Source organism: Taudactylus pleione, unplaced genomic scaffold (genome assembly GCF_031769625.1).
Source record: "Taudactylus pleione unplaced genomic scaffold, aTauple2 ptg000044l, whole genome shotgun sequence".
Taxonomy (NCBI): Eukaryota; Metazoa; Chordata; class Amphibia; order Anura; family Myobatrachidae; genus Taudactylus; species Taudactylus pleione.
The window spans coordinates 8,610,379-8,635,315 of record NW_028284446.1 but is presented as its reverse complement, the minus strand read 5'-3'; the positions used below and the strand labels follow the sequence as shown (position 1 = coordinate 8,635,315).

Genomic DNA, 24,937 nt, shown 5'->3' with positions numbered 1-24,937 from the left:
CCTTACCGTCAAGGTAGGTACCTAACTCTAACCGTTGGGGGTAAGTGCCTAACCCTAAGAAAAAAAAAAAAATGTGTCGACCATTTTAGTGTTGACCTTCTGACCCCATCGACCATTTGTAACTGTCGACCTTCTTCCATGTCGACCTTTAGTGTGTCGACCTTTTTGTCCCTGTCGACCTACAGTATTTGGTGTCTATCTAGACATTGTCTACCTTTTAACTGTTTATCTATAGTCTGTTTTCCGGTATTCTGAATGTCTGTAATAGACATACTTACTTTATTATTTACTTGACTCTTGAATAAAAAAATAAATTAATTATATAGATGTTCTAAATGTCTCTTATTAGATATTTACTTTTTACATTGACAGATACAAAGAACCTGTTGTACATTAGGTATTCTACTTACCACAGTAGCCTGGTGTTCCGCATACAGTCTTCATGGCTACTTGGTCATCAACAATTTTGGATAGGCCAAAGTCCGCTATTGCAATGAATAATAATTGTTGATTAATGTACAACACAAAAATGCTCAAAAGGCGAATTAGAGCTGTAATTTTCAGGACATGAAGAGACATTGGGCCTGATTCAGAGCCGCTCGTAAGCGGTCTCTCGTTCGCTCCGAGCGATGTTTGCCCAACTGCGCATGCGTACGGATCGTTATACGCATGCGCGAACCAGTCAGTGCGGTCGAAATTCATGTGCTCGCTAAATAGCGAATGACTGCTAATTTGAGTGACAGAATGAGGCGTATGGGGTTGTAACAGGGGAAGGTGCTTGAAAACGGGGAGTGGAGATCAGAACGCAGGCGTGCTTAAAGGTCAAAACGGGCGTTTCATGGGTGTGCATAATTAAAACAGCAGCGTCATTGACCACGTCACTGGGTTATTTTATAGCCAGAACTGCTCACAAGATTGTGGTAGCAAAAACCAACCACAAGAATAGCGAGCAGTTCATACGCTGGTCGATGTACTCGAATAATCTAATAAATAGCGGACATGACGTAGGATGTGAGCGGCCAGGGGGCGTATTTTTCAAAAAAACGACCGCAAGTTTTGTTAGCTCGTTCAGTCCTAGAGGCGTGTACAGACCGCAAAGAGCGAACGGTTCATTTGAATAGCCACCCCTATTTTCTGGACGAGCGAGCGCTAATTGCGTCCGGCTCTGAATCAGGCCCATTGAGTGTGACACTTGCAATAAGTTTTGTACTGTTTTTAGGATAAAGTAAAAATGACACTTAAAGTACGTTATTACTAGTTGTGTGCAAACCTAAAGTAAAACCATAGCACAAGCAGCAATTGATGTCTAATGGTTTAGTGCAACTTAGATAATGTGGATATGAGATTTAATAATAATAATCCTCTATGTTTTTGTTGATATGGTTGCTTGTCATGAATTTAAGTTTACATTTAAGACCTTGGTATAAACTGTAGTTGTTGTCATGCACAAAAATTCTTATGGCCGTATTCAATTGCTGGCGAATAAGCCGTTCTCTGCGAAAAGTTTTCAACGATAACGTCATTTCGACTGTCGGAAACATTCCGCCGTATTCAATTGCAAAGACTTTTCGCCGGTGTGAAACGTCTGCACCTTGTAACCAGCGGAAAAGATTCGCCTCTGAACGGAGGCGGAAAAAAGTGCTGAATTGGGGGTTTGAGGTGCAAAGTTGCGGGAATACACCCGCAGCCTTGGGACAGTCCCCTAAAGGTAAACTGCGTCAAAAAAAGTACAAAAATTACTTTAGATCACCCCCAAAACGTACTTTAGTTTTGGGGACAAACTTAAAAACTAGCGAAATACACTCCAGGGAGTCCCCCAAGTATGCCCAAGCTGTTTTTTGGATTGCAGGTGTTGCTGAAGGTGCATTTTTTTACGTTTTTTAAAAATGCACTTTAGCGATTTTTAACCATGCTTTTCCCCATTTTCACGTACCCCAAATTTGATGGGACTACTAATTTTTGCAAAAAAACCTGCTAAATGCTATTCTTCACCACTTGTGTAAAGACGCTAAATAGCACCAATTGAGAGAATTTAAGCACCCCGAATACCTTCAGCAGGGTTATTCGGGGTATCCATAGTGATCCCCCATGTCAGTGCATCTTTTGGGGGGGTGTCAGGATGATTTCCCCAAATCTGTCAGGCGAAAAGCGGTGACGAGCGCGATACTTTTCCGGAGGCAAAACAAGCGATGACGGCGAAATCTCTGGCATGCGAAAAGTTCGGGACTTTTCGTCGGCAATTGAATACAGCACTTTTCAAAACCACCATGTCTTTGGCGGTTTCACCTGCAGAACTTAAATAGGCAATAATATTAAATACAAAACCAAGTGTGCTTTGTAAGTAATATTAGCCTTAGGGGCACACGCTCGCAAAGGGTCATGGTTAAGTGTCAAGGGGGTGTTCCGCGAGTCACAGGGTCTGGCCTCGCAGCACACCCCCGTCTCTTCCCGGCTAAGCAGAGTGCACCGGCCCATCACTGCCGCAACCTCTTCCCTCCCCCTGAGGTCATACCATGAACTCCAGTGGAGGGGTGGAGGGCAGGGACACCTCCGAAACCCAGAAGGTGACTCCCGCTCTGTGCAGCGGCTCTGCATGTCTCGAGCAGGCCCTGAGGCCATCGGCCCTTCTGGCATTTGCCAGAAGTGCAAGATGGCCAGTCCAGCCAGGGCTCTTCTGTCCATAATGGTCTGATTCAGTGTTTCCTAAGCCCTGTCCTCAAGTTACACTGACAATCCAGGTATTAAGGATATTCATGCTCAAGCACAGATAACAAAATCAAAATGACTGAGGTACTGTTATGAAACACCCCTGTATATGTATAAGACCCCTAGAGCCTCCTACTGAGATATTCTACCTATAACAAACACCCGTTGTTCCCATAGAGTTGAATACACTCACTGGTGCTTAGGCGGCCGCCAGGTCTTAAGCTCAGGCACTAGGGTCTTATACAATACAAGGGTGATCACAGGATATTTGCTGGAGTAGATACAGAAACTTTACAGGGTCAGAGTAATTGCAGAATCAGAACCAGCATTCACAGGGTTAATTGCAGGACAGTTAGTATGGATAGCAAACAGGTTAATTAGCAGACAGCCACAATGATGCACACAGCAAGACTTGTATCAGCAGCACAGAATACAACACAGCATATATATATATATATATATATATATATATACACACACACACACTAGTGCAAGGCAAATATTTGTATATGCAGAAACACTACAGCAGAGATGATATTCACTGTGTCAGCATAGGTGTGCAAGACAGATATTCACTGTGTTGACTTGGTAATACTTGCAGTTGGTAGAAACAATAATTAAAGTTCCACAAGAACGTAGCAAACTGGGAACAGACACGGCTCAGCATATGCAGAGCAGGAGACCAGAGCACCGATATACATGGAACGAACCAGGCAGCAAAATAAATATAAGCTATCACCGGCAGGGAATGCTGTGAGTGAATGCAATATAACAGGAAGAGGAACCAATGCAACCATCCTAATTACAATACAACTGAACTGCACACACACTGATAGCTTGATTGCAAACTGGTTGCAGCTAAATGCTCCCACAATACTGACAGCTTCCCTGCTGCCTAGCAACAGCCCGGACTAGAAACTGCTGAGGCTGTCAGAAATCCTGGTAGCGGATTGTAACAGGTACTTATTAAGCCACTAGTGATCAAGCATGGATATCCTTAAAACCTGGGGGCCCATTCATCAACACTAACATAACGTTTTTAAGGACATTTTCCTTAATTACCGTTATTTTTGTATTTTAGTATCTCCTGGATAAGTCCGCCTGCTTTAATTTCCACACTCCCCGTACATTAGTATGGGGATACGGAAATTATGCTATTCATCAAATTCCGAAAATTATGTATTTTTGGAATTTGATGGAGTTACTATCCGCCACTGTGAGGTGGCATATAGTAGGTGACACTTACCTGTGTCAGCGTGGGCAGGTCCTCCTCTGCTCCCTCCCGCGCTTCCTGGTCTCTCTTCTGGCTCCGTTGGCTGTTCTGACACGTGTTCTCCAGGCCAGAGCCGGCCCTAGGCATAGGCATAATAAGCAAATGCCCAGGGCTGTGCCACGGTTCCCCCACCACCACCGACGCTGCATGCCCCTCCTCCCTACCCTGCTGTGGGCAGCGCAGTGGCAAGTTGAGCCGCCCAGGTCAGAATGAGTTTCTGGGCCTGATTCAGAGCCGGACGCTCTGAACGAGCGCCCGCTCTGAATCAGGGCGTGTTTTTTTTTTTACGAGGCGGCCTCGTGGACGCTCGCATAGCTGTGGGTTACCACCCACAGCTTATGCGAGCGTCCATGATGATGGTCGCGATGGTCAAGACCATCGCGACCATCGGGCTTGCGACGAGACCCTTGTGGTAGGGTCTCGTCTGCCGCAAGCCCTGGAGTGATTTTGGCTCTATCAGAGCCAAAATCACTCCCACTGACATCACTAGTGATGTCAGTGGGGCCGGACCCAGACGGTAGGCGTTCCCATGGGAACGCCTCCGTCTGGGCAGACACGCCCCCGGCACGCCCACCGAAGGGGGCGTGCTTGTCAATCACCATCGACAGCACGCCCCCTTTGGTGCGAGACCCATAACGACGGCTACCCCGTCGTTATTCGGGTCTCGCGCATGCGCACGACGGAGGCGCCTCCGTCGTGCGCATGCGCATTTGGGAAACATCGACCCGATTGCGAGCGCCCAGCGCTCGCGTGCGGGTCTGAATGAGACCCACTGTCCAGAAGCTCATTCTGGCTACAGGAGGAAACAAGATGGCCGCGGGAGGGCCTACTGCGCAGGCCCAGCCGCGTCCATTCCTCCCATGGGCCTTTGCGGAGCAGAGCCGTGACTGACACGGCTCTGCCTCCGCCTCCATAGGACCAGGAGCACGGCGGTAGTGTGGACCGCACATAAGTGCAGTCCGCACTTACACTGCCAGGAACAAACACACAGCCGCCGGCGCCGGCAGCTGTGTGTTTGTTTTATCAGCCGATGAGAGTCAGACAGACTCTCATCGGCTGCTGCGCCCACTGCCGGAGCCGGGCTTCCGGCTCCCGCAGTGGCTGATGGGAGATACATCATGACGTCTCTCCCATCATGCAGAGCGGGCCGGCGCGGGAGAATGCTGGACGGAGGAGCGGACGCCGGAGCGGGGAATAAGGTAAGTGGAATTTTTTTTTTTTTTCGTGTGTGTGCCTGTCGGGCACTGCTGGAAGGGGGGGGGACTACTACTACTAGGGGCACTGCTGGATGGGGGGGACTACTACTACTACTAGGGGCACTGCTGGAGGGGGGACTACTACCAGGGGCACTGCTGGGGAGGGACTACTACTAGGGGCATTGCTGGGGGACGACTATATATATATATATATATATATATATATATATATATACACACATACTGTATATACATACACACACATATAAATATATATATATATACATACACACACATACTGTATACACATACATATATATATATATACATATACACACACATACTGTATATACATACATACATATATACTGTGTGTATATATATATATATATATATATATATCTATATATATATATATGTATGTGTGCGTGTGTGTATATACATATATATATGTGTGTGTGTGTGTATATATATATATATATATATATATATATATATATACACATATACACACACACACATACATTCAGCCCGACACTCTGGATACATTTGCTGGTAATCTCGTGGGTGCCCTCCTAGCATAGTAAACAAATTCCTATACCGAGCTGAACAGCCCCTCAGGAAAAAAATAGGCGGCACTCCTCAGTTGTACCAAAGTGATATTCGGTCACAAATCACATCGGTTCTGTTGATGTTTCAAGACCCATTGGTTTTTTCATCATGACATGTCCTGATGAAAAGACAGATGGGTCTTAAAACGTCGACAGCACCTACTGAGGAGGGCCACCTGTTTTTTTCCTGAGGGGCTGTTCAGCTCGGTATGGGAAGTTGTTAGGGGGCACCAGTCCAAATTTTTCCTAGGGCACCAAATGGGCTAGGGCCGGCTCTGCTCCAGGCAGAAGGGTAGGGGGGGCACACAGAATGTAACAGCGCATGGGCACCACTGATTCCAGCTGCTGTAAGTTAGTGTAGAGAGGGAAAAGTATTTCCTGAGAAGCTGTCATCGCAGAAATGACAGCTTTTCGAAATAGATAGTTATAGGGAGGAGGAATGATGAATTCCTCCGGTAATTAGGTAGAACTCCATTCGGGTTCTAAACCTAATTACCTCCAGAGAAATTTTGGTTATGATGAATAGGCCACCTGGACTGGTAGGGTGCCTTGAGTATCGAGTTTGGGAAACTGCTCAAATTTAGACTTTTTTTTTTCCATGACAGATCAAAATCTATTTGTGAACTTTAAGATTTTAATCACTATCAATCTGTTTCCCTTTTTTTTTACATGCTTATATTCATGTTAATTTTTAAGATTTTCTATATTTTTTTGTATGACATCAAAATGCCATACATGTGGAACTTAAAAAAGAAGACAAAGTGAAAGACATATAGAGGAGTAGATGTCTTGTAGAAGAAATCAGGGACAGAGGATTACAATATGCATACATAACTAGGGAAAGTGCAATCATGTAAAATAATTGTGATAATTTGGGCTGATGAAAACACGCATTAATTTATAAGAATTATATATTGTCAGTGGGAAGTTCAGTTTAAACTAGAAACCACAAATTTTCTGCTTTGAGTTGGCTCAATATGCGGCATGCCAATATTCTGTGAGCGACTGCCGTTATATCTCCATGCTACATTACACTGTCAGCTGCTGTGACACTGTATCATAGTATTTTGAATGCAGATGCACCCGCATTTGCACACAGTGTATAGGCATTCCGCATATCATTTTAATCGCATCCCTGTGAGAATAAGACGCAATTAAAGAGAAAAGTTGCACTAAAATACGCTCTGCGCTTCCAAGTCATTCCATGGCATGGCGCGACTAAAAGTGCTGTTTAACACGCAAAGATGCTAGATGCATACCTCGCAACATGACCCTCTCCAGGAGGGACACAATGCTCTGGTCCTGGACTTCCCTGGTAATTTATGATTGGTGGAGGCTCCAGAGGTGGGGCTGCAGTACAGTCCAAAATTCAAATAGGGGAGTCACACCAACTGCCTGTGAGTCCCAGCCAGTGATGTTTGGCAGTGTGTGAAATGACAGTTGGTGTGGCTCCCCTATTTGAATTGTGAACTGTGCTGCAGCCCCGCCTCTTACCAGGGAAGTCCAGGACCAGAGCATTGTGTCCCTCTTGGAGAGGGTCATGTTGGGAGGTATGTAGATGTATGAGCACACATCTGTAAATGACCCGCAAAGATTGTAGCATTTTCAGTCCAGATGAAGAAGATAAATATAATGTCAGACATAACTTACTGCCTATATTCAGATAATAATATAGTTGAAGTATATACTCATTCTGGATTTGTAAATCTGAACAAACCCACAATCCTAAAACTAAACAACAAAAGTTCAAAGCATCCTTATATAAGTGATTAAACTGAAGTAGTATTCCTATATGTAGTATTTGTTTTGGAAAGTGAGTTTCTATAATCTGGCCATGTAGGCTGTCGTTCAAGTCTTTCATGTAAGTGGCTTATACTGACATGGCTAGTTGGCCCTTTCTATGTTCTGCCAATTGCACCAAAGCAACTAATTTGTGACTTTCTTTATCCTTTGTGCTAACAAGACTTGGATAATTTCTCCACCAAACTGTGGTAAGGGTGTTTAATCCTCCGTGCCCTTACAAAAGCACCAACTTTTGACATTCGTCATTTGAAAATCATGACACAGGGTCAGTCCTCTAATCTACCCAGGCCACATATCTGATCTACACATCAACATAATTAGGATGTAAGACCGTTTGTGCTGGGCCATCTCTATACCAAATCTAATACGATAAAGTCACACATGAAAATCTATGCTTTTTGCCACAGCTACATTTTGGTTTATGTGTATACCTGCCAACAGTCCATATTATTCCTGGACTTTGCAGATTCTGATGTATGAAAGAGGTGTGGTCTTCCTAATAATGGGTGTGGTGTTGACAGAGTGAGCATGCACGCACCATGCAACATAAGATTATGTAAATGTAGATGGTATAGGGGCATATTTTTTAATTATCGGGCTTAGACCCAATAATTATAATTACTTATCGCCGCTGTTCCTGGCAATAAGAAATTATGTATTGCTCGGATGTATTAATAATCATAGGGACAGGGGCTAATGCAATCCATTCAATTCTCCCTCAGGAGCCATGCGAACTAATGTGCATGTACGGTCTGCTGACCAAGCATGTGCAGTGAAGAGTGCTGGTGAGTGACCCAACGGCTAATGCCATCTGGAGTGTTTTTCAGCTACCAGGGCCAAGCACTGGAATGCATTCTGGAGCTTGGTAAATGCAGCAGAAAAGCAGCCCACATGGGGGTTGCTTTTGCAAGCAAAAATGGGCGACTGCAACAGATATCTCTGATTTGGCAGATAGTTATTATTTGCAAGCACCCCCCGAAAATATCTGTAAATAATAATTTATATATAGGCCCCTTAGAGTTTAGCTTATATTAAGGGCTTGATGCAGAGCTGAAAGCAAATTGGTCGTAAATTTCTCCAAAACCACGTAGACAGATATGTATATATTCCCTGTAAGCAAAGTTGTACACATCTTGCTTCTATTCATCATCATTATCATCATCTGTGTGCACTTGCACCAACCCTATCCTTGGGTAATAGATACAATAGATATGCCTCCAAAGTCCAAACAGGTGTATTTTGGCTCATGTTAAGGTCTGCATAGCCCGCAGTTGTATAGATACACTCTCATTGAGCTTTGCTTATGTGAGAACATTACACCTCTTCATATGTAAGTGTAGATACAATTTAAATGCATGCATCACCTGTACTTGGTACTCTCCTGGAGCATGCACATTGCAATATCATGCAAGATACACTCTGCAACAGTTGTATGTTCAACTCAGCATCAACCCTTATGGTTTATAGAGTATATTATAGATTTATATGCGATATTTTAAACATTTGCTTTATTACATGCACTAATTTGTTTATAGAATATGTCCATTGACATCACTTTACCAATTTTAAGAAGAGAATTTGGAGACAAGTCTGCATAGAGGAGATTCTCTGGTTTCAAGTCACGGTGAACTACCCCATTCGCATGTAGATACTGGAAATATAAAGAAAATATATTTACTTTATTCGTCCAAAACTGGTGTAAACCTTGAAATAGCAATGAGATTATATGTACATTGGTATTTCCTACCTCTCTGCTGCCTTTGTCCGCATTCTTGTCTTGCCAACTCTCCATACATGCAGGCCATTGCGCTACTACTTTTCTACATCTACTCCTGACACTGCACCCCACCCTCCTTCCCTTACCTAACATGAGTCACCCAATGATCTGGCCCCAATACCACCTGTACGCTGATTATACCGAAATTTCTCTCTCCTGCTTTGGCCTCTCCTCCTGTGTTTTCAGTTATCTATTGGACATGTCCTAGCTCTTCCTGAAACTTGATATGTATTAAGTTAACATGATTGCCTTGCCTTTCCCTGTATTCCTCCTCTCCTAACTTTCCCTCCTGTTCTTTGAAAGCAATACACTCTCCTTTGTCTCTCAAGTCCGCTGTCTGGGTGTCATCCTTGACTCCACCCTCTCCTTCACTCCCATATTGAATCCCACTCCTGCCAGTAACATCTGCATCTGTAAGGTCCATCCTTTTCTCACTTTCTAAGCATCACAAACTCTGATTCACTCTCCCATCATCTCTCGCTTTGATTACTGAAATTCTCTCTGGTCTTCCTAAGTCCACTCTATCCCCCTTCTCCTCCTAAATCTCTCCAGCATGCCAATGCCTACCTTATTTGTCTCTCTCGCTGCTCTACCTCAGCTTACCCACTCTGACAATTACTACAGTGGCTCTCTGGTTCCCACAGAATTTAGTTCAAACTCCTCACACTGACCTAAAAAGTCCTCAGCCACTCCTATCCCAACTATATCTATCAGAGTTACATACAGGTACAAGAACTTATAATGCCTGCAGCCCTCAAATGGGTCTGAACATGAGTTAGAAGTGAGAGAATGTTGTATAATGAGGTTAAAAAGCATTTATTATTGTGACGAGAGCAGGGCGTCAGACGGGTGTGTTACAGAATGCTGAGATTCAGAATGTCAAAATGGACAGGAGGTCAACATGTGAAATGTAGACATTGGCTTAATGTTGACAGTATGAATTTCATAATTTGGTTTATCAACCATGCGGTTTTCCATTGCTGAGGTAAGTATCCCCAACCCTAAAGTTAATTCTAATTACAGCCTAACCCTTAACCTAAGCCTAACCCTAAAATCGTTAAATAATCGGCTGTGGACATTCTACTCTGTCATTGTTGACATTCTGAGCATCGATATTTAGACCATGTCGATATTCCGAACGTATACCTGTCAGGCACAGCTGAAAATAAAGGTTAAACCCACATAGCATTCCTGAGGCAGGCTGGGCCGGGAGGAAGAGTTGCATCTGCCCCCATGAGCAAGTACAATTTTAGTGATTGACTGTGGGCCTGATTCAGAGACGGATGCTAATGAGATCGCAACTGCGTTTCTGTATGCAACGCAGTTGCAGAAATATGCTAATGTTAGCAAAGATCACCTGAGCATAAAGACGCCCACTACTGACTTCTCACCTGCGTGCGACTACGCATACCTACTTAAACATCAGTACCATTGAAGTTCATCGGCGGCCATTTTACCCTTGTGGAACGTCTGACCTGCCGCAGGCCAGGGAGCTCTTCAGCTACACAGAGCTGCATATGCAATTGTAGTGGCTAATTTTGAGCACATCCACGTAACAGCGTTAAAACGGCCAGGCACGCCTGCGTTTTGCTAACCACCCCCTGTCAACACCCCCAAACGGTCTATTTCTGTCAATCAATCTGCAGTGGGCCTACGTGATCTGCGTGAATGCATGGCGATCACACTGCTGCCTTCGCGCACGCACACTGTGATGCATGCGCAATGGCAATCACTCGATCTGCGTGCGATTTGTAGTTGCGTTCATCTCTGAATCAGGCCCTGTGTTAGGCCGGGTACACATCAGAATGATATGTATCCCAACCGACCCAATGCTGATAGAAGGATATATCGGGTGGATGTACATACTGCACGAGGCAGTGTACGGCCGCGCAATATACCCTTTCATCCTGCATTCACCTGCAAGCAGTCAGCGACGTCGTCCCATCTGATATGCAGCACATCAGATGGGACAATGTTACTGATGACGCATTTGAACGCACGATTGAGGGTACACACCGAACGATATGGATGATATATCGTTCCCATCCACGTCGGTACGATAAACTTTAATTTGATGGCTGTCATTTTTCAACCATTGATAAACAGTGCAAAAATCAGCGTTTTGACACCTTTTAAAAAATCTCCAGTACTTATGGCCACTACCAGCCTTCTGTATGCTACTGCTATCTCAGTTGTCACTTTTTGGGGGTCCAGGATAGTTTCTCCAATTTTTCATCTACTCCTTCCAGGTCGCATTATGTAGAATAGCCACACCCCCCCGCTGTGAGTACCACAAATGTGTATTTCTAATTGGATCTAGCATTTCTTTGGTGTGCAATGTCTGCAATTTTTCCAGAAACAAACTGGCATTTCCAAACTTTAGGGGGGGACGGACTACTGCTGGGGTACTACTAGGGGCACTGATGATGGTACTACTATGGGCACTGTGGACAGGGGCTGGCTGGCAACTTTTAGCCTGGGGGGCAAATGTATGCAGACGGCCCTGGCACAGGAGTAGCGTGTAGCCAGGGTGCCCAAAGAACGTGCGTGCGCGAGAGGACCCCCTTATGAAGGCCTCCAGTAGTGCCCCCAGTAGTGATCCCCCCTATGCAGTGCCTCTTATACAGTGCCCCCAGTAGTGGTTCCCCCTGTGCAATGCCCCTTGTGCCCCCAGTAGTAAGCCCCTTATATAGTGCCCCCAGTAGCAGTCCACCCCCCATGCAGTGCCCCCAATAGTGGTAACCCTTATGCAGTGCCCCTTAAATAGTGGCACCAGTTGTAGTCTCCCCCTATGCAGTACCCCAGTATTGCCCTTTTTATAGAGCCCCCAGCAGTGGTCCCTCGATGCAGTGCCCCCAGTGGTAGTCCCCTCTCCCCTATGTAGTGCCCCTAGTAGTAGTCCCCTAGTCCCCTCCCCCCTATGTAGTGCCCCTAGTAGTAGTCCCCTCCCCCCTATGCAGTGCCCCTAGTAGTTGTCCCCTCCCCTTGTAGTGCCCCTAGTAATAGCAGTCCCCCCTTGTAGTGCCCCTAGTAGTAGTAGTCCCCCCCTTGTAGTGCCCCCAGTAGTAGTTCCCCCAGTTGTAGCCCCCCCCTTGAAGTGCCCCCAGTAACAATCCCCAGTAGTGGTCTTCACCGTACAGTGCCGCCAGTAGTGGTCCCCCCTTGTAGTGCCCCCCCTTGTAGTGCCCCCAGTAGTGATATCCCCCTTGTAGTGCCCCCAGTAGTGGTCTCCCTCTTGTAGTGCCCCAGTACTGGTTCCCCCTTTGTAGGGCCCCCAGTATTAGTAGTCCCCCCCCCTTGTAATGCCTCCAGTATTGGTTCCCCCCTTGTAGTGCCTCCAGTAGTAGTAGTCCCCTCCTTGTAGTGCCTCCAGTAGTGGTTCCCCTATTGTAGTGCCCCCAGTAGTAGTAGCCCCCCCCTTGTAGTGCCCCCAGTGGTAGTAGTCCTCCACCTTGTATTGCCCCCATTAATAGTAGTCCCCCACTTGTATTGCCCCCAGTAGTAGTCCCCCCCTTGTAGTGCCCTCAGTATTAGTAGTCCCCCCCCTTGTAGTGCCCGCCCCTCCCCATTAGACACACGTAATACAAAAAATAAAAAAAACACTTACCTCAATCCCCGCCATCGCCATCCGCTCCTCCGTCTGTCCTTCCCGGGCTGGGCCGCTCTGCATTATGGGAGAGACGTCATGACATCATGACGCCTCTCCCATTGCCCACTGCAAGAGCCGGAAGATGGAGCGGCTCCTGCAGTGGGCGCAGCAGCAGCTAATGAGAGTCTGACAGACTCTCATTGGCTGCTGATCAAAACAAACACACAGCTGCCGGAGCCGGCGGCTGTGTGTTAGTCAGTGTAGCACTGACCGAACTCCGTCCGGTCAGCGCTACACACGCGGTGCAGCCTGTGTCACAGAGACACATGGCACCCTGCCCCCCGGCCCAGCCTGTGTGTTTGTCACTTGTGTAGCGCTGACCGAACTCCGTCCGGTCAGCGCTACACGCGGTGCAGTCTGTGTCACAGTGACACAGACTGCCCACGGCCCGCGGCCCGAATGACGCTGCGGCCCGGGGGGCAGAGTGCCATGTGCCCAGCGGGACCACTACTGGGGGCACTGCATAGGGAGGGCTGCTACTGGGGGGATTACTACTGGGGCACTGCTGGGGGGGAGACTACTACTGGGAGCACTGCATTGGGGGGACCACTACTGGGGGCACTGCACAGGGAGGGTTACTACTGGGGTCACTATATAAGGGGCACTGCATAGGTGGGGGGGCACTATATTGGGGGCAATGCATGGGGGGGACCACTACTGGGGGCACTGTATAAGGGCTTGTCTAGCTATCAAGGGTGGGGGCAGGGGGGGCGTAAGACTGAAGAAATGCCTAGGGTGCCAAGAAACCTTGCACCGGCCCTGCTTGCACCTAATAGGATTGAGCCCACTCTGTTTGATCAATGGCTGATTTTGTGAAGCTGATTGCTGCAGCATCATTACCCACCACATGTCTGCACTTTACTGGGGATTAAATTAGGGGAGGGGTGGACGTATGTAATTTGTCTGGAAAAATCTTATTTGAAGGGGCGAATTGGTAGGGTCTTAGGCCCTGATTTAGAGCCGAACGCTATTAGCGCTCGCTCGTTCAGAAAAAGGGGGTGGCTATTCAAATGAACCGTTCGCTCTTTGCGGTCTGTTGCCGCCTCTATGTCTGAACGAGCGAACAAAACATGCGGTCATTTTTTTTATAAAAACGCCCCCTGGCCGCTCGCATCATACGTCATGTCCGCTATTTATTAAATTAATTGAGTACATCGAACAGCGTATGAACTGCTCGCTATTCTTGTGGTTGGTTTTTCCTACCGCTATATTGCGAGCAGTTCTGACTATAAAACAACCAAGTGACGTGGTCAATGACGCTGCTGTATTAATTATGCACACCCATAAAACGCCCGTTTTGACCTTTAAGCACGCCTGCGTTCTGAATTCCACTCCCCATTTTCAAGCACCTTCCCCTGTTACCACCCACATACGCCTCCTCCTGTCACTCAAAATAGCAGGCATTCGCTATATAGCGAACAAACGATTTTCGTCCGCACTGACTGGTTTTCGTGCATGCGTATTACAAACCATACGCATGCGCAGATGGGCGAACATCGCTCGGAACGAGCGTACGGCCACTTACGAGCGGCTCTGAATGAGGTCCTGAATCCGGCTCTGATGCAGGAACACACAGGTTTTATTATTGGTCTGCCTTTCACTGATTTGTCTGGTTTGATAAAGTTAGAAAAACAGCCTGCTTTGCATTGCATGATGGTCTCCTAGGGGTAAATTTACTAAGGGTCGATTTTGTGTGAGTTTGCAAACTCAGGTGAGTTTAGGCATGTTTTTAATCTCGCAAAGACAAACTCGAGTGCGTTTGAAGTGAGTTTTCTTTTTTCACTGTTAAAACTCATGTGAGTTTGCAAACTCGAAAAAACTCACCATCGGCCAAAATAGGAAGAACTTTAGATGAAAAAGAAGCAACTCGCAAATTTACTAAGAATCGAGTTTCCAATCTCGTGTGAGATTGTAGCAAACTAACTGTAAAATAGAAGTTTCAAATAGACCACCTCCTGAGCTGCGAGTTTGGCAGAAACATACACAGATCAGTGTGATTTGTGTATATTTCTGCCTTTATATGTAATATAAAGTGTTTTTATTTAAAAAAAATTACATAGGGTCCTCCCCTAAAGCATAACCAGCCCCAGACTTGCTAGCAAGTCCTTGTTCCTAAAATTATGGGGAACAAAATGAATAGGGTTCCAACATAATTTAAGAACCAGCACCAGGCAGCAGGGTCAGACCTGGTTTTAAATATAGGGTTCAAAAAATTGCTTGAGGTTCACCCTATATTTAAAACCAGCTCCAGACCCTTTCTAGCGGGGGGACTGATGCCACAGCCAGGGGAGCCCTTTCACCGGGCCGCCCAGCCGCAGCATCAGCCCAGACCGCTACTCAGACCAGGCCAGGGATCCCTGGGGAGTTGGGGACCCCTCCAATAAAGGGGTCCCCCTGTCAAGGGCACCCCTGGTCGAGGCTGATAGCCTGGGGCTATCCCCGCCACCTGGGTGGTGGGTGGCGGGTTGATAGTGTAGATGTAGTGTGTAAAAATTAGAATAATTCACATTGTCATTACAGGTCCCAGCAAGCCTCCCCCGCATGCTGGTATTTGGAGAACCACAAGTACCAGCATGCGGGGCATTAAGGGCTTATTGGTACATGTAGTTCACCTATAAAGAAATGTGTAAAAAAACACAACACACACCATGAAAATAGTATTATTACATACATACATACATACTTACCTGTTCCCATATGTTCACGTCCCCTTCTCAACGTAAAGTATCCAATGGTTGTACCTGAAAAAAGATCCAAAACTCTCTTTTTGTCCCACGATGTTCGTCATACAAAGTGTTTTGTCCCACGATGTTCGTCATACAAAGTGTATTGTGAGTGATATGGCAGCGTGAAGACAAAATGGCGGCTGAATGAAACCATTGCTGATTGTTTTTATATAACTTTAATGCCTATAATGAAAATGTCTAATATGTGCAAACATTTCATTTTTTATGCAACCATTGCAAGATTTGCAAGGCTATAAGGAAGTATACCCAGCTGCATGCTATGTCTAGGCTTAAAATACCAGGTTGTGGTCGGCCATTTATCGGAATCTTGAGGAACATAGAAGTATATATAAATGTTAAACGTCCGTTTTGATGTCTGGATCATACACTCGTGAATAGGGCTACGTGACTATAATAATGAGATTGGATTTCTTCCAATTAGAGAGTAAAATAATTACTGATTGGCTTAGATCTTAGGGGAGTTCATGACAATTGTTTGAATCATTTGATTAGTTTATATGTAAATTCATTTTTGGTATATAATTTCTGTACAATGTATGAGCAGCTTGCAATGATGTACTGCCAGCTCTGTATGTGCGTACATAAAAATAAAATCTTCATCGTATATTTGATCATTCCGTGTCAATTTTGGAGGTCCCACCGAGATCATTCCAACATTGACACACGAAGAAGGAAGGCAGGCATGGGGCTAGGAGATTTGGACCAACTGTGGCCACAGGTCAGAACACGTTTTCTTGCTTCTGCTCTGAATTTTCTGCCTCAGGTCAGCTGCCTTTGTGTGTCATTGCTGGTTTGTGTCTTATTGAAGTCTTGTTAAAGACTGTAAGTATGGAACCAGTTTTATATAATTCTTAGATGTGATAAGATACATGCTTTAAGAAAATTGCAGTTTCTTTTGTTTGAAGAAATACATGTTTGCATTTTGCCTGCCATATCTTGCTAAATAAGGAAGTGAATTGTTGTGAGATGCCAGCAGAGTCTGGACAGGAACCAGAGTGAGGGGGGAAGCTACGGTTAACCTCCCACATGCTGGATAGTTAAGGGACATTCCCTATTGTGAAAACACTGTATACACTATAAAGCCGAGTTTAATAGTGTGTGTAACAAGTGTGCCTGTTCAGAGCCTTTTATCTGACAAGATAACGAGGTTTCCAAATAAGTGGAGTAATTTTCCTTAAATAGGGGAGCGACCCTGTTACCATTGTATTGGCTACTGTATGCTGGACTATAAAGAAAAGATAAGCCTTTACAATGGGACAAGGAAAATCCTCGGTGGATAAATCTCTAATTGAGATCCTGCATGGCAGTCCAGCAAGTGTGATGTATCAGGAGTATGGAGGTGTGACAGTAAAATTTCTCAGGAGATGGCATGCAAAATATACTGATATACCATTGGTTGGTACCTTTTGATATAGATAAGTGGAAGGGTTTAAGAGATAAATTGGGAAAAAGTAGAGGAAAGTGGGGATCCTATGCATTGTGGCTGAAAGCATCTAGATATACCCTTTCACAAGCCTATGTAGCACAATATTATATGAAGTAATTGACAGGGGAATTGTGCAAATAAAGCCCAAGCATGTTCCTTCTCAGATAAAACAGACAATGCCCTTAAAATGTTAGTGTCAGAAAATCCAGACCCATTAGAACATGCACTCCCTGCAGTAATGGCACTAGATGAACAACATTCCCCAGGTGCACCTGCTCTGGAATATGATAAAGCATTTCCCAAGGGTCTATAGAACCATAAAACACATGTATGTGATTACTATGTTAAAGGGGATGATGGCATTTGGAGGTTGCATTACAGATCAAGAGAGGACACAGATGGGGAAGGTGTATACACCTATAACCCAGATACAAACATATAAGACACCACATATACTGAGGAGGGCATAGATAATTAAGCACAGGCTTTACAAAGATACTTGTCCTTTGTAAAAAGAGATCTGATTCAAACATGAGACCATATTATGCTAACTTGAATCCATTGCATACAACACACTTTGGCCCTGATTCAGACCCGCTTGCTGCCTGAGGCAGCTCACAGGTCTGAAGGGTGTTTTTTTTTTTTTTCTGTCTAGCCTCCTGGCCGCTCGCTAAGCTGTGGGTGACCACCCACAGCTTTAGCGAGCGGCCAGGTGATGGTCGCGACAGTCGCGACCATCGGGGCATGCAACGAGACCCTTGTGGTAGGGTTTCGTCTGCCGCAAGCCCCAGTGAGCTTCTGGTTCTAATAGAGCCGGAAGCTCACCACTGACATCACTCGTGATATCAGTGGGGCCACCCCCAAATGGCAGGCGTTCCTTCGGGAACACCTCCGTTTGGCCAGCCACTCCCCCGACCCGCCTATCAAATGGGGCGAGCTGTCGATCAACATCGACAGCCGCCCCTTTTGGATGCGAGTGCCCGAGCGAGTGATTTCTCGCTTGCTCCGGGGCTCATGCACACGCAGTACGTGCGCACTGCCCGGCCATCGACCCGCTTGTGAGTGGGTCTGAATCAGGCCCTTTGTCCCTTCTCTCAATTTGATGATAGCTTTTACAGAGCAATTTCCATGCCAGCCTAACTGGGGAAAATCATGATGATTAAACAAAGTCCTACAGAATCAGCTCAGGAATATCGGGATAGGTTCAAATTCAAAACTGAAGTGCAAAATTATGGGAGAGTTGATGACATATTTGTACACAGGGCACTTGCTCCCATGCTAGAAATAAAAGCCAGGTTGATGACTACAAATGATCCACTATGGTGTAAGAAAGTCCCTGAGGACCTGGCGAGTTTAGCAGTTCATCATGAAGATAATTTGGTGTCAAAGAAAATTAACACAGAAACTAAGCTTATGAACCTACAGGTTGAAGCTGCCCAAGCCACTTATGATATGGCAAAACTACAGAGAAACATGAATAGTGGTACCAGTCGACAAGAAAAACAAATATATACAAATCACAGATCATTTGTTATAATTGTCAAAAGAAAGGACATTTTGCACGATATGAAATCCTATTTATATCTCTACGGCTGTTGGTGCCAAGTGGACGCACCTGGCGTATGATGAAACGCAAATGAGGATGAACAGTGTATGCAACGTGTGATGCATACGCAATACCTTCCTTTACTGTAACTCTAACAATATGCATAACAGTCTCTATCTTATTTCATAAATACAATGTGAATTACAGTGTAAAATATATCACAATATAATAACCTTATGTGAAAGGAAGTGAAAAACACACACACACACACACACACACACACACACACACACACACACACACACACACCAATTTCTGTGGCCCAAAGCACAAAAGTAAATATTGTATTGAAAGAATATATAACATTTATATTACAAGCAATTCAGTGGTACAATACAGTTCAAGAAAGAGTTACAATACCAGTATAACTTACATTCGCATGCGACCCCCTGGAATCCAGAGCTCAGTCGTCACCAGATGACTGGTAGAAATTCAGCTACTGGTTCCTGGATCAGGGGAGCGCATTCTTATACTGTTAAAATATGGGTGTGCCTAAGTTGTGACAAGTTGTGTCTCCTTACATTGGTCCAGGGGCGGGATGCTTCCAGTTCACTGGGGGTCATTGGCTGATTCAAGCAGTGGGTGATGCCTAGGCTCTGGGTGTTGTTTTACTGGAATTCACCACTGGATTCCCTCCAATAATTAGTTCAAATCAACCTACTGTTTTAAGCTATATTTGAACATAAAGCCGGCATTGCTAATATCTGTTTGCCACAATGTGTGATAATCTATTTGCAAACACTGGATTATTGCTAGCATAATTCTGCACATTTTGACCCCAGACATGATATTAATATATGGTTTTATCCCTGAACTATAATGTATTTTGTGAACCATAAACACTGGGATATATAATAATACATTGGACATGTAATATATATGTCTACTTCTTCCTATATACATATACTGAAATTTCTAAAGGGTAAGATAAAGGAAAGATTAGTTTTACACGAAATGCTTCAAAATGCATTTGGATATATCTAAGTTAACCAATCTCTCACGGCCTCAAGGGAAAACCTTGGTACTGCAGCTAGCTGGTATATTACTTGCAAAAAATCTAATATATCTCTAGGAATCTGAAGATTGAGAGACATCGCTAAAAACAACACATCTCTAATTGCTATTTTAAAATCACTGCACATATATATATATATATATATATTTATATATATATATATATATATATACACATATATATATATACATATATATTTCAATACACATATATAGTAGATGCATTTCTCTTACTTGTTTAACCATGGTTAGTAAACAAGTTTCCCTGCTTATCTCATAAGACAATGGACTGGTCACTGGTATACACAGGTGTGTGTGTAGGCAATACATATACTTAAGACCTGGAGTGATCATAAACTAGTTCATCCATTGTCCAGTTAGGGTCAGCTTTCTTGTACCACAAACACAGGGAATGTTGGTGAATAGAAATTGCACATTTTATGACACCATTGTTGTTTGTTCCAACCTGGGCCAGCAAACATTGATTTTATATCTCCTTGGGGGTTACTGGCTAAACTATAATTATCTATTACATTTGAAATCTGTAATACTAGGCTAGTTATTGCATAAGATTTTTGGATATAAGACATTATTTTTGTATTTAATATAAATCTGACTTTGACAACAACAATGTAGATCCCCTAAAAAGCCAGTGCAAACTCAGCAAGGAAAAAGTGTTATGGATAGTGATGAGGATCTGCAATGACGGGATGATGCAGTTCCCGTTGATACCATGAATTTGATATGTTGAGAGTCAAGAGAACCAACTATTGATTTAACAATTGGCTGCCTATACTCTTAGAATGAACATTGTAGCTTGCTGTAAATACATTGAGACAATAGGAAACATTTATGAACCAACTAACCATGAGTGGAGATCTTTTCTAGGAGCGACACTGCCAGCTGACAATGTTTAAACTGCCACCTGGGCAGCAATGGGCATTAACACAGATCACTCTGTATCTATCATGCGTAACATCTTGAATATTAATAACATTGTTTCTCAACTAATTATTCTATTCCCACAGAAAATTGACTCCCAGAAATGTTTAAAAGCTAGACAAACAAATCAAAATTTGGTAAGAAATTATTTCAAAAGGTCTGTATCAACTATGGACAGCAGCCATAATTCACAGTATCCAACTAAACGTTACACTTTAAATCAGTGGGTAATGAAAAATGGAGGTTAAAAGGCACGCTACAAGGACATACCAGATTATTTTGAAAGGAGTCCAACTCATGATGTTAACCCTTGTCAAAGCTCTCCACAGCACAGTGCAACTTATGATTAATGGACTGAGGGCCTGATTCAGACCCAGTTGCAAGTCGATGGTGGCCCAGAGCGCATGTGCACGACTGAGTCGGCTCCGTAGTGCGCATGAGCGAGACCCGGATAGCGACAGGCAAGCCATCGCTCCGGGTCTCGCACCAAAGGGGGCCTGCTGTTGATGTTGAGTGACAGCATGCCCCCTTTGGTGGGTGGGCCGGGGGAGTGGCTGCCCAAACGGAGGCGTTCCCATGTGAACGCCTCCATTTGGGGCCGGCCCCACTGACATAGATTCCGGCTCTGTTAGAGCCGAAATCTCTCTGGGGCTTGCGGCAACGAAACCCTACCACAAGGGTCTCGTCGCAAGCCCGATGGTCGCGATGGTCTTGACCGTCGTGACCATCTTCCTGGCTGCTCGCTATAGCTGTGGATGGTCACCCACAGCTATGCGAGTGGCCAGGAGGCCGCTCTAAAAAAAAAATAGCCCGGCCCTGATTCAGAGCGAGCGCTCTGTCAGAGCGTCCGGCTCTGAATCAGGGCCCGAGTTTTTTCTGCAATTACTTTGTTATAATTACTTAAGTTTTGAGAAATATTTTGATATTGTTTTATTTCTGGATACTTTTAAAACTTGATACCTATCCCAGAGGAGTGCGGGAACTGCCAGAACTGTGTATATTAACGTTAACAGGGTGTAAGTGGCCACCCAAGCATTTCCTGCAGCACCATTGTATTGGCGCGCTTATTTCATTGTGAATTATTTGTTATTAGCTTTTAAAGTTTTTTTTTTTTGCTATATGCTAAGTATATATTTACTTATGTGGTTTATTTTTTTGGTATATTTAGTATAACAGTAAAACTCCGGAGTATAATAATATGATTAATTAATTAAGAGGTACCTCTCGTAATGAATGCATTTAACAACCTTATGCAATTTTATATTTGCAAGTTAATAATTAAATGGTCATGATCAAGGTTTTAATGTGTTAATATGCCTAACCTATTACTATTTTCAGATTGATCCCTGTGGTTCTGCAATTGTTGTATTGGAGGGTCTCACACAGAAAACCCTTTTGCTTTCATTTTTAACACTAAAGCAAATTACCATATACCTCATTTGTAGAAAAATATTCTGTTACAGAAATATTGCCTTAAAGAAATGATTTAATTTACAACCTATCTGGGCAAGGAAAATGTCACTGTTGAATGACAGATGTCTTGGCATGATCGGGAGATTCCTGTCTTACTGAAAGTAAGCAGTGAAGTTGACGCTTACCTGTTGCATGGAAAGTGTTGCAGGTGTTGTTTAAAAGTTCTAAGGAATTTGCTTTTTTTTAGTTTATCTTTCTATTTTATGGATTGCAATGTAGATATTACTCTGGTCAAATGTGAAATTATAAACCCACTATCTTGTTACAGATTAATGAAACTATTGAGTTTCAGAGAAGGGAGTGGGGACAAGAAAAGTCTAACAGTTTAATATGTTAATAGTAGGATTGCAGCAGTATAATAATAATAATAATAATAATAATAATAATAATAATTGATACATGTAGTATATGTATAACAAGTGGGAAGATGTAAAGTAAACAGGCTTGTGGCGAAGCTCTGAAGGTAAGCCTGTCGCCCCCAAATTACTCTTGCAGGCATTGGCACAGATGTCCCATGGACTGACCCATGCAAGTAAGATGGCCATGATAAGTCTGATTCAGACTTACTGGTATGCTCCAGGTTCTGCACCAGAAGCAGCCAGATATTGCAACTCTTGTATTATCTGTTTACAGAAAAATGCAGGGTGATCAGTTAAGACAATACCTTCTCATATTCCCCAGACAACTGGTCCTTTCCAGATTATACAGATTGATTTCATTCAGCTTCCAAAGGTTAGAATGCTACAATATGCATTGGTTTGTGTGTGTGTGTTTTCGGGCTGGGTCAAAGCTTATTCTAAAAGGGTATTATGTTTCAGTATGTTTTGTTATATTTAGTCATGTTTTGACGTGTTTAGATAGCATAAATAAAAAATGCCAAAGAAATTGTTAAAATTTGTCTATAGGTATAGTACATTTTATATAATATTGTTGGACCAAGACACACATTACACTAGACTTATTTTTTTAGTCAAAATCTCGGAATAGAGCAACAGTTATATACCTCAATTAAAAAGAGAAATCCAAGGTTTTAATGAGACTAATAAAAAACAACTTTCTAACATATGCAAAGAGACTGATTTGCAGTGGCCGGAAGTTTTGATATTATTACATTCAATCAGAGTCACCCTTTAAGAAGAACTGAACATTTTCCCATTATGAGATACTGTATGGAAACAACTCAATATTATTTTGCAATATGAACTAAGTAAGAAAAATGACTTAACTGTGAATCATCTTATCATATTAAGTAATCAGCTAAATAAGATACAGACAGCTGTGATAAGCACACAACCAGTTCCTGTGGAAGGTGCTTGTCATATCCTAAACCCTGGTGATGAAGTAATGGTCAGGAATTTCCTGAGATCAGGCTCACTGACTGACCGGTGGGAAGGACCTTACCAAGTTTTACTGACAACTTCAATGGCTGTTAAGATAAAGGAGAAGACTGCATGGATCCACACCACGCATTGTAAAAGAGTCACTCCTCCTGAGACAGCCCAAGCAGAGGAGATTCTTCAAGACACAGCTTCAACACTCCGCCAGTGAAAGCAACAAGTGAGTGGTCTTTACGGGCACAATAAAAACCCTGTGACACTTGCCAACGCAGTAACTCTGAAGAGATACGCAACTCTAAAGAGTACTGTGAAGATCCGGACCATGCTGAACAGAGCAATGCTAATGTGTCCAAGGCCAGATTCAGGACTTCGGGGGTGCATTCTCTCCTGGGGAACTCTGATTGTATTGACTTTTGCTTTGGTTGAATTTTCCATGTACATGTCAATATTTACTGACAATGTGAAGAATGACACAGATATTCTACATAACATATCAAAGGGAAACACGACTGATATTTTCCATTCATACATTCGTGGTATGTCAAGTAAGAAGCGTGTCCGCAAAGTGTTTTTCCCTTATCTAGTATGTTTAGAAAATGTTATTTAATTTTTTTTTACTGTGATGGACCAAATGGTGGACGAATTGATTGTTTGTATTAGTCAGACAGTGGAGGAAGTTGCTCAAGATTAAGAAAGTGGTTTTACAGAATAGGATGGCATTAGAGCAGTTGTTGGCAGCAGAAGGTGGTACTTGTACAGTTGTAGGACAGGAATGTTGCACCTATATTAATGATAACAAAGCAGAGATTGCTGGACATTTGACGAAGGTGGCAGACATGCAGAAGGAATTATGGAAGATTGGAGGAGGAGCAGATGGTTGGGACCCTTGGGGATGGCTAGGTATAGGCATTACCAAACTAATTTCAGGAATTATACAGTACATTGTATTTGGGACCATGGTAATAGGTATAGCGTACATGAGTATCAAATGTGGGCCTACTATATTTGTATGATGTTGTAAAACGATACAGAAGATAGAAACACAGCATGAGATGACCATTGTGGTCATAGATGAGGAGACTCTGTTAGGTCTGGATTCATTGACAGAGGAGAGATCTCAGGTTCTGTATAGTGAAATGATGCAATCCTATGAAAGTCTACAAACAACACTGCCTGCTGATACATATCAGACTTTGTGCAATGAGGTGAGTTAGGTGATGAGGGAGGTAATAAAAATTATGATGAATATGTTACCCATGAATTAATTGCTAGCTTCAGCTAGCTATATTATTCCTTTCATAGCCACACCAGAAGGTTCATTTAAAATATAGGGACCCCCATTGTCTGGTACGGTGAGTATTAGCATACAATCCTATC

The 24,937-nt window shown here is 43.8% G+C and overlaps 1 protein-coding gene and 1 pseudogene across 1 annotated transcript in view; one reads left to right on the top strand and one right to left on the bottom strand.

Moving 5' to 3' along the window:
- The window catches only part of LOC148537788 (calcium/calmodulin-dependent protein kinase type IV-like), a 113,016-nt gene that overhangs the window by 58,242 nt on the left and 29,837 nt on the right, over positions 1-24,937 (bottom strand). The window contains exons 6-7 of the mRNA XM_088460376.1: positions 9,150-9,240; positions 411-485 (exon numbers count right to left, since the gene is read on the bottom strand). Of these exons, the coding sequence (XP_088316502.1) occupies positions 411-485; positions 9,150-9,240 (166 nt within the window). The remainder of the gene's footprint in view (positions 1-410; positions 486-9,149; positions 9,241-24,937) is intronic.
- Positions 18,341-24,774, top strand: LOC148537789 (uncharacterized; annotated as a pseudogene).